The sequence below is a fragment of the Schistocerca gregaria genome, chromosome 11, assembly GCF_023897955.1.
Source record: "Schistocerca gregaria isolate iqSchGreg1 chromosome 11, iqSchGreg1.2, whole genome shotgun sequence".
Taxonomy (NCBI): Eukaryota; Metazoa; Arthropoda; class Insecta; order Orthoptera; family Acrididae; genus Schistocerca; species Schistocerca gregaria.
Genome location: NC_064930.1, coordinates 67,993,731 through 68,008,406, shown reverse-complemented (window position 1 = coordinate 68,008,406; position 14,676 = coordinate 67,993,731). Strand labels below are relative to the sequence as shown.

General features: G+C 37.7%; 1 protein-coding gene across 20 annotated transcripts in view; it reads right to left on the bottom strand.

Annotated features, from left to right (window-relative positions):
• The window catches only part of LOC126295205 (GRB10-interacting GYF protein 2), a 169,072-nt gene that overhangs the window by 145,561 nt on the left and 8,835 nt on the right, over positions 1 to 14,676 (bottom strand). For all 20 annotated transcript variants that reach the window (XM_049987532.1, XM_049987536.1, XM_049987521.1 and 17 more), the window contains one exon: positions 9,191 to 9,506. In XM_049987532.1, the coding sequence (XP_049843489.1) occupies positions 9,191 to 9,506 (316 nt within the window). The remainder of the gene's footprint in view (positions 1 to 9,190; positions 9,507 to 14,676) is intronic.

Here is a 14,676-nt window from a genome sequence, read left to right as displayed (position 1 = left end):
CAAATGCTGTTCCCACATTGAGCGCACAACCTCTGTGGTTGATACTACCTGTTGCCAGCTTATTTTAGTTGGGTCTATCTCGACTTCACAAATTACGTAACTATGCTAACTGTATACACTGAGGTGACGGAAGCCATGGGACCGCAATACGTACATATACATATGGCAGTCATATTGTATACACAAGGTATAAAATGGCAGCGCATTGCCGGAATTGTCAACTGTACTCAGGCAATTCATGTGAAAAGTTTTCCGTTGTGATTATAGCCGCACAATAATTAAAAGACTTTGAACATGAAATGGTAGTTGGAGCTAGTCGCATGGGACATTCCATTCCAGAAATTGTTAAGGAATTTGATTCCACAATGTCAAGAGTGACCGAGAATACCAAATTACAGACATTACCTCTCACCACAGACAATACAGTGGCCAACAGCCTTCACTTAACAATCAAGAACAGCGGTATTTGCATAGAGTTGTCACTGATAAAAGGAAAGCAACATTGCAGAAATCTATGTGGAACATACAATTAATGTATCAATCAGGACAGTGAGGCATATTTGGCATTAATGGGTTATGTCATCAGACAACCGTGTAAGTGCCGACAGAGTTCAGCCAGATCTCATTTTTGCCTATTCTCTTAGTTGCTTAGCTCTTATTCGTTTACGGCTCATGTTATTATGCTCTCTTTCAACCATTCTGATTGTTTTGATTTACTACCAGTTGAGAAGTGCTCATTTTGGCATTTCACTTTTGCATATTTTTCATTTTGTTAATAATATTCTCCTTAGCTTTTTTCAGTTAAATTGATTAACAAAGTCTCATGTACTGTTTCTTAATTTCAGCCTGTTCATATTTTGATGGTCTTTAAATACTGTAATAATTATCAGAAGCATTTCTTCCCTTAAACTTGTGTAAAGTATTCTCGATGTAGAATTTGTTCTGTGACACAGGTGTAAGGTTTTGAATATAAATTATATACGAAACTGTGCTTCAAAAGGAATTTTTTTTTTTCAGTTTGTACTACATCAGATGACAATTTTGTGATATGAGGGAGGAATTTGAGGGGCGAACCCATGGAAATAATCTTAAGTGATCCCCTTTAAAAATAAAAATTTGTGTGACACTGACAGACTTGATACTGTAGGCACCAAAAATTTTTGTGTGTCACACAGTACACACTATTAATGCACATCTCAAACTATATATAAAAAAATGTTGGGCTCAGGCACAAATAACTACAAAACGGAAAAAAATGCCTTGACATATGGTTTGGTCCAGAGAACCAAAATAAATAACTGAACTCACCTTCTGATAGATCTGAAAAAACAGACCTATGCAGAACCTGATTCAAATGTCTGAGGGATTCCTTTGGACATGGCAATGTGTGCAGAGACATCCATACACATTCCCACAATTGCTGTTCCCACGTTGAGCGCACAACCTCAGTAATTGATACTATAGGTTGCCGGCTTATGAAAGTGGGGTGACCTTTGACTTCACAAATTACTTTATATGTTGTGACAGCCATAAAACCAAACAACTGATGAGGTTAATAGTTTGCCATATTAGTGCTATACATTCTTGCAAATAGTACAGACAAACTCAAAATGCCTGTAATAGGCTACTTCTTGTTAGCCCCAATATCAAAGGAACATAGTCTTAATGACAAAAACTGTAGAACTGTGTGGTAAGTCACCACATTTGTGTTAGCAAACAGAAGTACATTGTCTTCTATAAAAATGTAATTACATCTTCTACTTTGCAAAAACACTGCATCAAATGGACTAAAACAATGTTCCATGTGGTAGGACTATCAAGATATGTCTTACTGCATTTTACAAAAACAAAAAATAAATGCTAGGTTCAAAAATAAATATGCATAAATCAGAAAAATTACAATTTAGTTGGGTTTGAGCAAGGGCGATAAATAATCAAATTTGAACTAACAGACCCTACACTTCGATCAGATTTTAAGAAATTGACTTGATGTGAAGATTAATTCAAATGTCATGGGGTGGGAGGGCGCTTTAGACAAGAGAATGTGTGTAGACACATCCATACACACTCCCACAATTACTGTTCCCACACTGGGCACACCACCTCAGTAACTGATACTATAGATTGCCAACTTATGTCAGTGGGATGAATATCGTAACATTGCTACTGGAGTAGTAGGCATGGAAGTACTAAAAAATTCAACACACATTTATTTGCAGTGTACATGTGAATGTGGAAGTTTTTCCAATGCAGAAGATGAATATTTTATCTGGGATTTTTTGACATAAAACTTACAACTACACTGTTCATTTACTGCTAGGTGATAAAATGAAGCAGATGTAATCTCCAAAAGATGTCAACATAGTCCTTCAGAATGGAGTTGTAGCTCCAAAACATACTCGACTGAAGTAAGAGACTGAGGCAGCGTATTAACAAAACGATGCCTAAACAAAACCTTTATCTTGGAAGGAGCTTTCATTGTTTAGAAGGCACTGTACAGAACTGTATCTCTAGGAAGTTAAACCAGATGTTATATGTCACACTTATACTGTTGAGCACTAGATAGTCTGACCGACTACAAATTTGTAAAGATCTATAAGACAACCCTACACCAGGAGTGGACAAACAGCAGCCTATGGGCCACACAACACTCTTTGAGGGTTTTTGTGTGGCCCGCCAAGCCACTGAGACAAATCTGTTTCGGACCGAGACTTACTTCCTGTTTGTGGTAAGAGATTTCCACAAGAAAGACAACATCAGTACGAGTCCGCAGTGTAGACTACCTGTGCAAACCAATTTAACACTCGGCATGCTGGCTGATGGAAGCAATCATAAAGGCGTTTATCTTTACTCGGAAAACAGAAATTTCTGAAGCAGTTTCTGCTAAATTCAGGGATCATCTGTAGAGTTTGGACAATGTCACAAGATTTCAGAATTTTAAGAAAATTCAGTCAAAATTCAATTTGCTCTCTTATTCTATCACAATACATAAACCGCAAAAATTTTATTTAGATTTACTGATTTCTATGGCACAACTTATACATTTTCTGAACTGAAAAGTTAACTATGGCGCACCCACACACACACACACACACACACACACACACACACACACACACACACACACACACACACAAGAAAAGATAAAACAATTGCTCACGGACTGAACCATTATCGATACAGCATCTTATCAAAATCTCATAGTGAAGCTGAAGTGAGTAGGGTCCCATTTCAGTATTGTCAATGTGTGCGAGTTGTCTCACATATACATACTGCTCCTGATACTGCACAGCCATCAATTTCCTCAGTACTGATGACAGACATTGACATTTGTCCACGATACCATGTCATACATAACTGGCAAACCTGTGCGGCTTACACACCTAAGATTCACATTGGCCCCTGGCTGCCTCCGCACTCTTCTAGTATGATCGTCGGGCACATAAATTGTTGGTGATGAGAAACCAATACCACCAATCCAGACACAATTACAGGTTTTCCTTTGCCCACCTCCTTCGTGCACGGCAGTTTGCTTTGTACCACTGTTCTTAATGAACACCTAGAAACCAAACTGATGCAACGACAGTTGTATTCTCCTCCAACTCAGCTAAGGCTGCCGTCGCGGTGGCACTGACACTAGGGGATTCAACCGATGACCTACATCAGCCAAGGACCGCCAATCTTCAAACTGGTACACCGGTGTGTGTGCAGTCTCATAGCAATCAATCTCAACACCCAAATGTACAGACTTCAAACAACGGCCGACGGTATTCAAATCAGTTTGTTTTCTTTGGTCAAATCAGGCAACGTTCCTACACACGATAACATGGACTGTGAGAAATATTAAAGTTAAGTGCATAAAAGAAGTCTGTGGCACCCTGAAGATGAAAAATATTGTAACAAGGATAGGCCTCAGAATCTATGGATTGAAATCGCTACTTCATTGGAAACCCTAAGTTTCCAACAACTTAAAAATTTAACAACAATTGACGGAATATTACCCTGTACTACATACACACATTCTGAGGTTGTCTACACCCATTTCATCCCATACTTTGTGCACCATTTACTCGGCAAGACAGCCAAAAACAGTGTTGAGATATGTTAGGCCTAGTTTACATCCTCAAAAAATTAGGTGTGCAAGTGAGAAAAGTGACATATCAATTCAGATGCTTAAAGTTACTGTGGTGGATTGTTTCTGGAGTGTGGTAGGTGCATAACTATTATTACTGCTTATTAGCGGTTCTATGTCAATAAGGTGGTGATGACAAATGAGGTGGTTTGTGTAAAATTTATGTTTGTCATTCAACAATAAGTTTAATGACAGTCAATGAAGGCTAATTGAGGTATGCCTGCTTTGCAAATTTATTTGAAGTTGTGTAGAGTGTTTATAATCTTGCTTTACAATGTAACCACAAATCATCTTGGGTTTGTAACAGAGGATTTTCTATTCATCTCAGATATTTGTAAAACTTATCTGGTTAGTCCAACAACAAGAGAATGAGTGCCCAGTAATCACTGTGTTGTTTTCGAGACAGATATAGCTTATCTGTAAGCATTTGGAGTCATTTTAACAGCAAAGGCCGCACCTTGCCAAAATTTGTCAAAGGAGTTGGGATAAAGTGTGACCTAGCTGCCAGCTGGTGTCTTCAGGCTACTTCTGATAACAGCATTTGGTGGCCACTGTCGATCCCACTGCAATTGCAGCCAAAAAGGCAGTACACAGTGCTGTTGCATTCCCCTCAGGGTTTGAACAAGCCATAATTTGTAGGTGGCAGTCATCACTAGTGATTGAGTGCATGGACTACAAGGCAGATCTTCAAAGTTTCACATTTCATGGTATCAGTTGAATGATGTTGCTTATATGTGTATCTATTCGCTGAGCAGCTTCTTTGTTGACGATCCTCTTTACCATGGAGTGACAATGTGCACAGAGTCTTAAGCTTAAAATAACTTTCCCATTCTTATCGACATTCTGTACAGTGTTCACAGGCCGTATTCTCCCATTTACCATTTATGATTGGTGACAAGAGCACACACTATTGAGATTCATTAAGAATTCGCGTTTACTCATGTCCATTACACAAGAGGCTGTATGCAATGATTACCTTTGATCAAAAGCATACTGAGAAGGATGTTTCAATCAAAAAACGCAAAATCTACAACTCGTGAGAGTGGTGCAAAATGTGTCATATGAAGTTTAATTGGATTTTATTATGCTGTTAAGGAAAGATGTATCTTGTAATAAGGGGTCTACATAAAGTCTTTGTGGTGGTACAGAATGAATCTCCAACATATTATAGCCTGCATTAGGTTCAAAGTGTTTATCAAATATGCATGTCATGTGAATGCTGCATTTTGTTATTTTTCAGATATGTACCTACCCAATGCAAGGAATACTATTTTCCATGGAGTTAGAATAATTCTAGTAAACGTATAAGTTTATGGCATTTACGGTGATTTCCAAGATTTCTTTTTCAAGTTTCCTCTTTTCAATCATTACGTCTTCTATATAGTGCCACTTATTGGTTGGTTAGTGATGACTTTTTAGGTTTCAGTACTAACAAAACATTCGTAGAGCTCTCTACATTAGGTCATTTCTTCTCTGCTACCAACATCCACTTGAAACAGCTTACTGTAGTCAATCTTTATTTTTCTCTGCAATTTTTACCCTGGACACTTCCCTCTATTAACAAATTGACTGTTCCTTGATGTCGCAGCGAGTGGCCTGTTATTCCATTAATTTCTTTTCTCCCTAATACGTCTCACTACCTCATTAGTTATTTGATCTATCCATCTTATCTTCAGCAGCACTACATTTCAAAAGTTTCTGTTCTCTTTTTGTATGGACTGTTTATCATCCTTACTTCACTTCCGCACAAGGCTACACTCTACACAAATAGCTTCAGAAATGGCATCCTGACTTCATCATCGATTTTATGAAACAAATCTCTTCTACTGCAAGTTCTTTGTTTTCAGTTTTTCCAGAGCTATGAGCTCATCACTCTTAAGGCTTGAGTTTTAGACCTCATGTTCAGTAGACTTCTTTGGTTTGAAGGAGCGTTCCTCTCATACCCCTGAATACTGACCATCCCTCCTCACACACCCAGTGTACTTGATATTAACATCTTTATTCAACAGAAAAGATTTTCTTGTTACTGCCAAGTTGGCACATGTTCTTTTTGTTTCTGTTTTCATTGTTGGGCTACCCCATTACCAAAACTAAATAAACCACCAGTTTTAGCATTTCCTAATCTATTACTCAGCCTTTACTCTTAATTCAAGTACAGTCCATTATCCTTTTTTTACTTTGGACATAATTTGGCTCTTTCGATGACACTATTCATTCTGTTCAATTGATCATCCAAGTCCTATGCCATTTATGACGGGTTAACAGTATTGTCAGCAGACTAAATGGCCTTTGACTTCTTGTATTTTACTGCTGATAACCTCAAAAACCTAAAGAGGGAATTTCAGTCAACATTGCTAAAAACTTTTTTAAACCTATAAATGTACATCTTGTATGTCTACAATCTAGCCTGCAGGATAAGTACTGAAAGTTTTGTCTTCTGTGTTCCTACATTACTCCAGGTTTGCTATATATCGTAATTGTTAGGGAAGGATACAGTAAAAGGACAAAACATAAGCAGGCAGGAGTGAAATAAATTTTGAAAAGGAAAAGCAAACACAAAATGCCAATATGGAAGCTGCTTACAGTAGCTGACCAGATTTTAGAACTATCACTGGCGAAATGGAAGTGACTGCTAATTAATAAAATCTGACCACTGGGTGGGCCTTCTTGTACCTGCAATTAATAGGATAAGAGATGTTGGAAGTGTTTGTGGGATTCCTTTGGACATGGCAACATGTGCACACACATCCATACACGTCCCACAATTGCTGTTCCCACATTGAACACACAACCTCAGTAATTGATACTACAGGCTGTTGGCGTAAAAAAGTGGGGTTATCTTACAAAACAAGGCTACTGGAGTTCGTGGCATAGAATTCAACTAATGAATGATTATCCCATCATACTTTTTACTGTAAGATTTCATATTCATATCCACAGATATTATACCTTGATAATACAAGTAACGAGGCAACAGAAGAAATACTCTGATTTTTCAGTCACAATGATTGGACAATACACTTTCCAGCCTTTGTGGGCTGTCTCAATTCACACCACATGGAAAGGCAGAAACAAAAAAAAATTAAAACTATTTTACTAAAATATTGTACTGATATTACTTTCAATCTCTTTTAAAGATAGCAACTCTTACAATAGTAACTGGCACAATTAAATGTTACTCAAAGAAGTGCTCCTAATCTGTGAGCTGTTACAACTGAACCTGCAGCAACTTTTTGGCACTCAAAGCGGGTTACTGAATGGATCACTGATTGCTAGTAAAGAAATATGAGATGCAAGGTACAAATGACTATGGGATTCCTTTGGACACTGCAAAATGGACATACACATCCATCCACATATCCACCCACAATTGCTGTTCCACATTCAGTGCCCAACTTCAGTAAATCATACTCAAGGTTGCCACCTCAAGAAAGTTGGACAAATTTCGAAACAGTGGTACTAAAGTTGTGGGCAGACTTAAATCAATATACCATTTACATATTATATTTTTTTTTTCAATGCACTATTGCCAAATGTACATTACAACTCATAATAGAGGGAACTGTAGAAATAAAAAAACTTTAAAAAAGCATTTGATTACCAGTACTAAGCTTATGTGCTGCTTTTCATTCCAATCACTTTTGGGGATAACATTCTACGCAATCATAGATGAAAAAAAGACTATTAAAGTTACTCAAAGAAGATATCCAGAGTTGTGGGAGTGATTACAGGAGAAACTGTAGCAACTTTCTGGTTGTCAAATAAGGTCACTGCATGAGCCATCTGATGCCAGTACACAGATATAACATGCAAGGCACAAACGTATGCAGGACTCCTTTGGACATGCTAATATATGGAAAGTGACCCACAGACCACCTTGCAAATGGTGTTCCCACACTCTGTATAAAACATCAGTAATTGATACAATGGGCTACGAGTTCATGTAAGATGGCTACACTTTTGAACAATGACCCTGGAATTGTAGACAAAGGAGTAAAATAGAATTAAACTAAGAGATATTTTTTTTTAAATTAGTCCTTGATAATACATATAATGAAGCAACAGCTAAAGCTTATCACTAATCAATGCAATGGCTTCTCTGCAAATATGACTCCTCCTCTACATTTCAGTATATAAGAACAATGTGTATGGCATTTCTAATGAAGACTTCAATGCAGATACAAAGTCATCATTAATTAATTGCACTAAAAATAAAAAACTTGGACAGAAACACTCACTCATCACAGCTGTGGCTTATGTTTTAGTTGCTTCGAAAGTATGACAAAGTGATAATGATTTCTTTTTAATCAAACTTTGTTACTGTGGATCCCGTAAACGCAAGCAGAGAGATAGATGACAAGAATGTCTGTGGGATTCCTTTGGACACGGCAATGTGTGCAGACACATCCATACACATTCCCACAATTACTGTTCCCACTTTGAGGCACAACCTAAGTAGCTGATACTACAGGCGGAATCATATGAAAGTGGGATACACGCACAATGTCTACACTAAAAATTACAGACAAGGAGAAATGACAGAAATTAATAGATGTGTTTTCACATGACTTTACAGACATAGGATAAAACAGTTAGCCACATGAACATCACCATACAATGTTTTACAAATCATGCAACTTTTTGAGTAATCACAATAAAAAACAGAGATAAGTTACTGATATCACAGTTAAGACATAAAACACGCAATTCTGTATTAATTATGTTCACCTTTGGCTTAATGCTCTGCCACCATGAGTCAGTTGCCACAGTCAGTTGCAGACAACACTACAGGTCGGTGTCTTAATAACTGAGATTCATTTTCATTGTGTGCATTGTTTATCTGTGCGGCGAGTTAACTGACTTAATGGATAGTGTTTCAATGTAATTAGACCAGAAATATCCAGCTGTTGCTGCCACAGCCATGGTGTATGCAATGACTGATGTGAATTTACTGCCAAGTATTGTGTTATTTTGACTGAGGTGAAATCATTTGCTGGTCTTTACTCTGTGTAATCAAAGCTTTACAATTGGGAAGGCCAACTACAGATATTCACTCACTGTTTCATCATCCGACATCTGCACCAAAGCAAGAGGTGGCTGAGCGCGCTCCACGAAGAGCACGGCAAGGGCAGCGGGCGATGGAGGCGGGGGCGGAAGGCCCGGGTCGAACAGGGCCAACATCTCCTCACGGCCGTACCGGTGCCGAGCGAGGGTAAGCGCAGGCCGCGGCACCGTCGGCCCCGCCCCCACCCCCGCAGTCGTCGTCGAGGGCCCATGCCCGCCCCCACCCCTACTACTGCCCTCGCTGGAAGGCGGCGTGCAGGCATTGTTCGCAGCAGCTGACGCAGCCAGTGACTGGTTCAGCGTGCGCAGCCTGCAAAATATGATTGGACACAAGTTAAAAATTGTACCCCTTCCTCAATACCTTCTCTTTACTCTCATATCTTATGGTATTGAAAGGAATGTAGCACACTGTGGCCATACACATTAAAAAGCAGACACAAATGAATAAAAAGTACACTTTGTAAATTCAGTGACATAAAATTAAATGGACAGATTATCTTAGTGAAGAATTAATGATATGGAATGCCAGTGAAAATTGCTCATAAATGCTGAACCTCCATAGTACTGATATGTCGTGACAAACAAAAATTTGTGCCAAACTTGGACTCGATCCCACATTTCGCACTTATCGCAAACAGTCATCTAAAATGTCAGGACACCTGACACCACCTCCAGGTGCAATTGAAAGGCTCATTGTCACTGATGTTACCGGACCCTTCATAGATACCTCTTGTGGAAAGGTAAGGCTCGAACTTCCACTGACCCTGATCCCACAGCATCGATTTTCTATTCTACCAGTAATTCCCGTCATCAAGTAACATCCACACCATGCGTATAGTGAGGCACTGAGAAGAATCCCTCAATGCATACAAACTTTAACTAAATATTCAATGAGGGCAGCTGTAATAATTATTTCTGCACAACAACGTTACCACTGTCATTTATACATTAGCTCAAAACAGAGTCACTCAAATCGAAGTCTCTAACAGCTACTAGTTTATATACAATAACTTTAAATTATTTATTTACTTTTCTCAGTTTCTTTGACAACATGTGAGTCAAAACTACTCAATCATGCAACAAGTCACTATATAATTCACATACTTGCTATTAAATTAAGAAACAACAGAATTGTGTCTTAGGACAATTTCCCATATAACCCATTTGCATAGCTGAATGCATTAAAGGGCTGCTTTCAATACACACAGGGAGGCGAGCTAGCCCCAGAGTTAATCTGCCTCGCACATTAACAATGAGGGCCGGTGAGCCGGCAAGCTTTTCTGTGGCTTTTAGGTGGATTCCCACATCCAACTAGGTAAATACTGGGCTGGTACCTAGTTTCCAACTCAGTTACAACTTCTGCAAACACTTCAAGAATATTACCACACTTTAACACGAGTTAGACAGATTGAGTAAAACAATGCCTCACCGGAGGGGGAGGGGAGAGTTGTGCCATCATGGAGGGATCCAGTCACCTAAAACCACCACCATTACAAAAACTGGTAACAACAACCCCTACGCCACAACAAATGGGAAAAGGCTACAGGAAAATAGGAAGTGTAATTGCTCATTTCAGAGGTTCTTTGTTATCTTTCTATGTACAGTAACATAAAAACCAACCAAGTTCGCAAAATCTGTTCAGCCCAAGTCAACCTGGCTGCATGCTTCACAAAAAGCAAATGAAAGCCATGCCGGAAGGATTTCTCTGGGTACACCACATCTGATATTCCCACACGCATTCCCATCGTAACTGTTACCACAGTGAGCTCTTAAGCAAAGTAAATGACACTAAAAGTTGTCAGCTTATTTTAGTGAAATCAGAGTAACAATACAGGGTAACAGCACAAAAAGCATTTCTGTATAAAATTCAACCATATTTCTCAAAAGTAGTAATCTTATAAAGTCAAATTACTATCGTCAAAAGTAGAAATTTCTTACAGCAAATTGGTACAAACACTGAGAACATAAAAAGAAACTGTAACTCAAATTAAAAAAGGGTTTCAAGGCACAGACAATGAACAGCTACCAAAAAATCTTAATGGTTTAGAACAGACCTCTGATCAACGTGAATGTGTGTTACCACCAATGCTCTTCAATCTGCTCATGGACATCATAAGCAACATTCACCCAAGGTCAACAACAGATTATATGATACTCATACCACATGCAGATGTGGTGATATGGAAAAACAATGAGCAGGAATTGGGAAACAACTAAATACCTGGCAGACAGAATTTGACACAGCAGGCATGAAAATAAGCCTAATACAGTTGAGTAATGAAAATTAACAAGGGAAATGAGGAATGTAAGTTGTAACGGAAAAATTATTAAAGATGTTTTCAAAAATATCCAGGAAAAAAATCAAGGAAGATATTTAAATTTTATTATTGTGTATCTCACAATATTAAGAATTTATTATGTATCAGACAACTAAGAAATGGCTTACACCAGCGCTAGCAAAGACCATGACAACAAATCATTCTCTACCAAATTTTGATCTATGAATCAAAATGTTACAGTTGAGCAAAAATATCTGAGTAGAATAAAAAGGCAGAAAAAAGAAATGAAACATTCTTCAAATCAATCCCATAAAGGAAATTGTGGAACTAAATTAACTGGAAAGATTTGGCCGTGCTAAAACAATGGGATAAAACTACCGCAAAGCGATCTGGAATGGGCAGAATCTGAAAGACGACCATGAAAATGATGGAGACCTGGGGAATGTCACAAATCGAAGAGGACAGAACAAAATGTTTAAGGATAGACTGTGTGAGAAAAGAAAAGATCGGACAAGTTCTGAACAACCTGTACGAGTAGAATGATTTCAAAAACAAAAATAAGAAAAAGAGGGAGAGGTTGCCAAGAGGATAAGCAGTTTTCATACAATAATGATATAATCAAAGACAGAATTGCATTTCATACTTGTAATTGTGGTTTTACCAGTATGATGATAATAGCAAAAACTCAGTTTTAGCTTAAGTGCTTAAAATTTGCACCACAACAAGAAACTTAATCCTTGCCACAACATCGCATTTGCTGGCTTAAAAATGTTGTTTCACTTCTGTGTATTTGGAAAAAAACAGCTCACAGAGAGAAAATTCAATGTAGGAAATAGATTATTTGTGTATCTTTGTACACTTTCAAGAATATATGGGCGGACCAGAAAAAATTACTGTAGCAAAGTAATTCATTCTTTTCTCACAGAATTAAGATCATAGTTGCTTTTGCATCTAATACTACACATTATAGGTCCTCTTATCACCCTCATCAGTCTGATAACGATCTCAAGAACCACAGTCCTTGAGATAATAAATATCAATCACCTTTACATGAGTTGGTAAACAGATCTTAATAAAAAATGCAACAAGAGTGTAAATAGTAGGAGGAGGAAAGATAACTCACTTTATGGTTTGTGTTGAGCATTTGATGGGCCCATAAACAACACACAGAATATGTGATTCTTAAGTTTTCTCAGAGAGATGGGTATCCGAAGAGGTTAGGGCTTCCAGCTACATGACAACACCTTGATACAATATTTCGATATCATCCAGCTGCAAGCCCAAAACCTCATGGAATGATGAAAATGTTGCTAAACTTTCAAATGATACCCTGCTTCAGACCAAACTAGTAAAGAAAATGGTAAAACTGTGCAAAGTAATGAGGAGTAGCAGAAATGAGAAGGATTCCTTTGAGCACAACACATTGGATATTACATTCCCACCATTACTTTCCCACAGTGAGCTCACAACCGAGGTAAACGAGGCTATAGGTTGTGGGCTTATTCAGTGGGGCAGACGATAAATGTGGTAATGAGACTGAATAAATCACAGCATAAATAAAAAAACTAACGAATGAAATGTTTTCCTCAAACCTACAATTTCTTACAGCTTCTTACTGTCGCCTCCCCCCCCCCCCCCCCCCCCCCCCCGCACACACACGCTAAAAAGAAATAGTAGGACTGGTATCTGCATCCATACAAAATAAGTTTTTGCGAATTTAACACGTTTACAGACATTACAATATTTAAAAGATGAAAATAATGCATAAAGAACAATTTCTATAATGATAAATATTGCTAAATAATAAACCAGGGGAGCTTTGTATTAGGCCACTTAGTATATGGCTGCTACTTTCAAATCTTGGGTATAAACATTTGCACAAAAAGGATGTATTCAAAGTAAACAAGAGGGCGAATTTCACCTTGTGTTATCAAAATTGTTTTCATTATGGTTGTGTATTAATAAATGAAAGAATGGGAGTGCAAAATTAACTTTTACTTATCAACAGATGCAGTCAAACTCTTTGATAAGTCTGTATTCTGAAAATTACTGACATACACCAAGAGAGACTTTGCAGGAAAGCATATTGCCTTAATATTCTCATTCCACTGACACAAAATAACTGTATCACTCTAGAGAGGCTTAAAAATAATTTTATGTCAACAATGCTTAATAGCATGTACAAGGCCACATGGTGTTAATCCACTGAATTCTGATGGAACATCCTTGTGTTTCATAAACATTTTCCTCGACATCAAATATTTTGTATAACACTTTTTTAAAGTGAGAGCACTTTCTTAGAAGTTTATCTTGCCATGAAAACCAATTTTCTCAACAACCTACTACTTCTAACATATTGCTGCAAGTGGCAAATGCACTTTATCACTGCACCTATGGGCTAAAGATCAAAATTCTTTTACCTTTCAACCGCCTTTAAGAAACAGACTTCTGCAATTTTATGCTATGGAATATGTAGCTGTACCAAATGCTTCAATATCCAATACATACTGGAAAATAAATGTTTTTTTAAGGCCTCCAAAATAAATAATTCTGTCACTGCTGTTCATGGCAAAAACTGTCTCATGAAAATGAACAATATGATTGAGGCAGTTTCCTGAGAATAAGGAAATGAACACAAAAACGTCTTGCCTACATGTTTTTAGAGCAACCTCTTCTCAACTGGAGGCAATATTATAAGTGGCTTACGTGAAAACAACATTCAATGTTTACCTCAGTAGCAGGAGTAATGTTCATTTCATACTTAAGACAGTGAAATGATAGCCACAATAGGAATTTACCTGTGAAATGGATTTCAATACTAATTAAGTTTTGCGGTATGTGTAGCACATAGGCAACAAACTACGGCTCACAATAGTAAATCAGTTTAAACTCAACAACAGTGTATCATTCTCCAGGGATGTTTTAGAACTCATTTCATACAAGTTATTTTACCCAACACCGAATGTAACGAACTTTCAGTGGTACACACAAAAAACATGAGATCAATACATCTACTCTATCACTTCCCGATTCTTATAACATTTAATAGGTTTAGTAGTTGGATGTAAGCAGTGATATCAAACTTTCGTGTTTTTACTTGGCTGCAATCAGTACTAAACGTTAAGAGTTAACAATTCATTAGCATGCTTGAATTATAAACTAAAACACTGGGTGTGCGACGTATCAAAACGCTAACGCCTA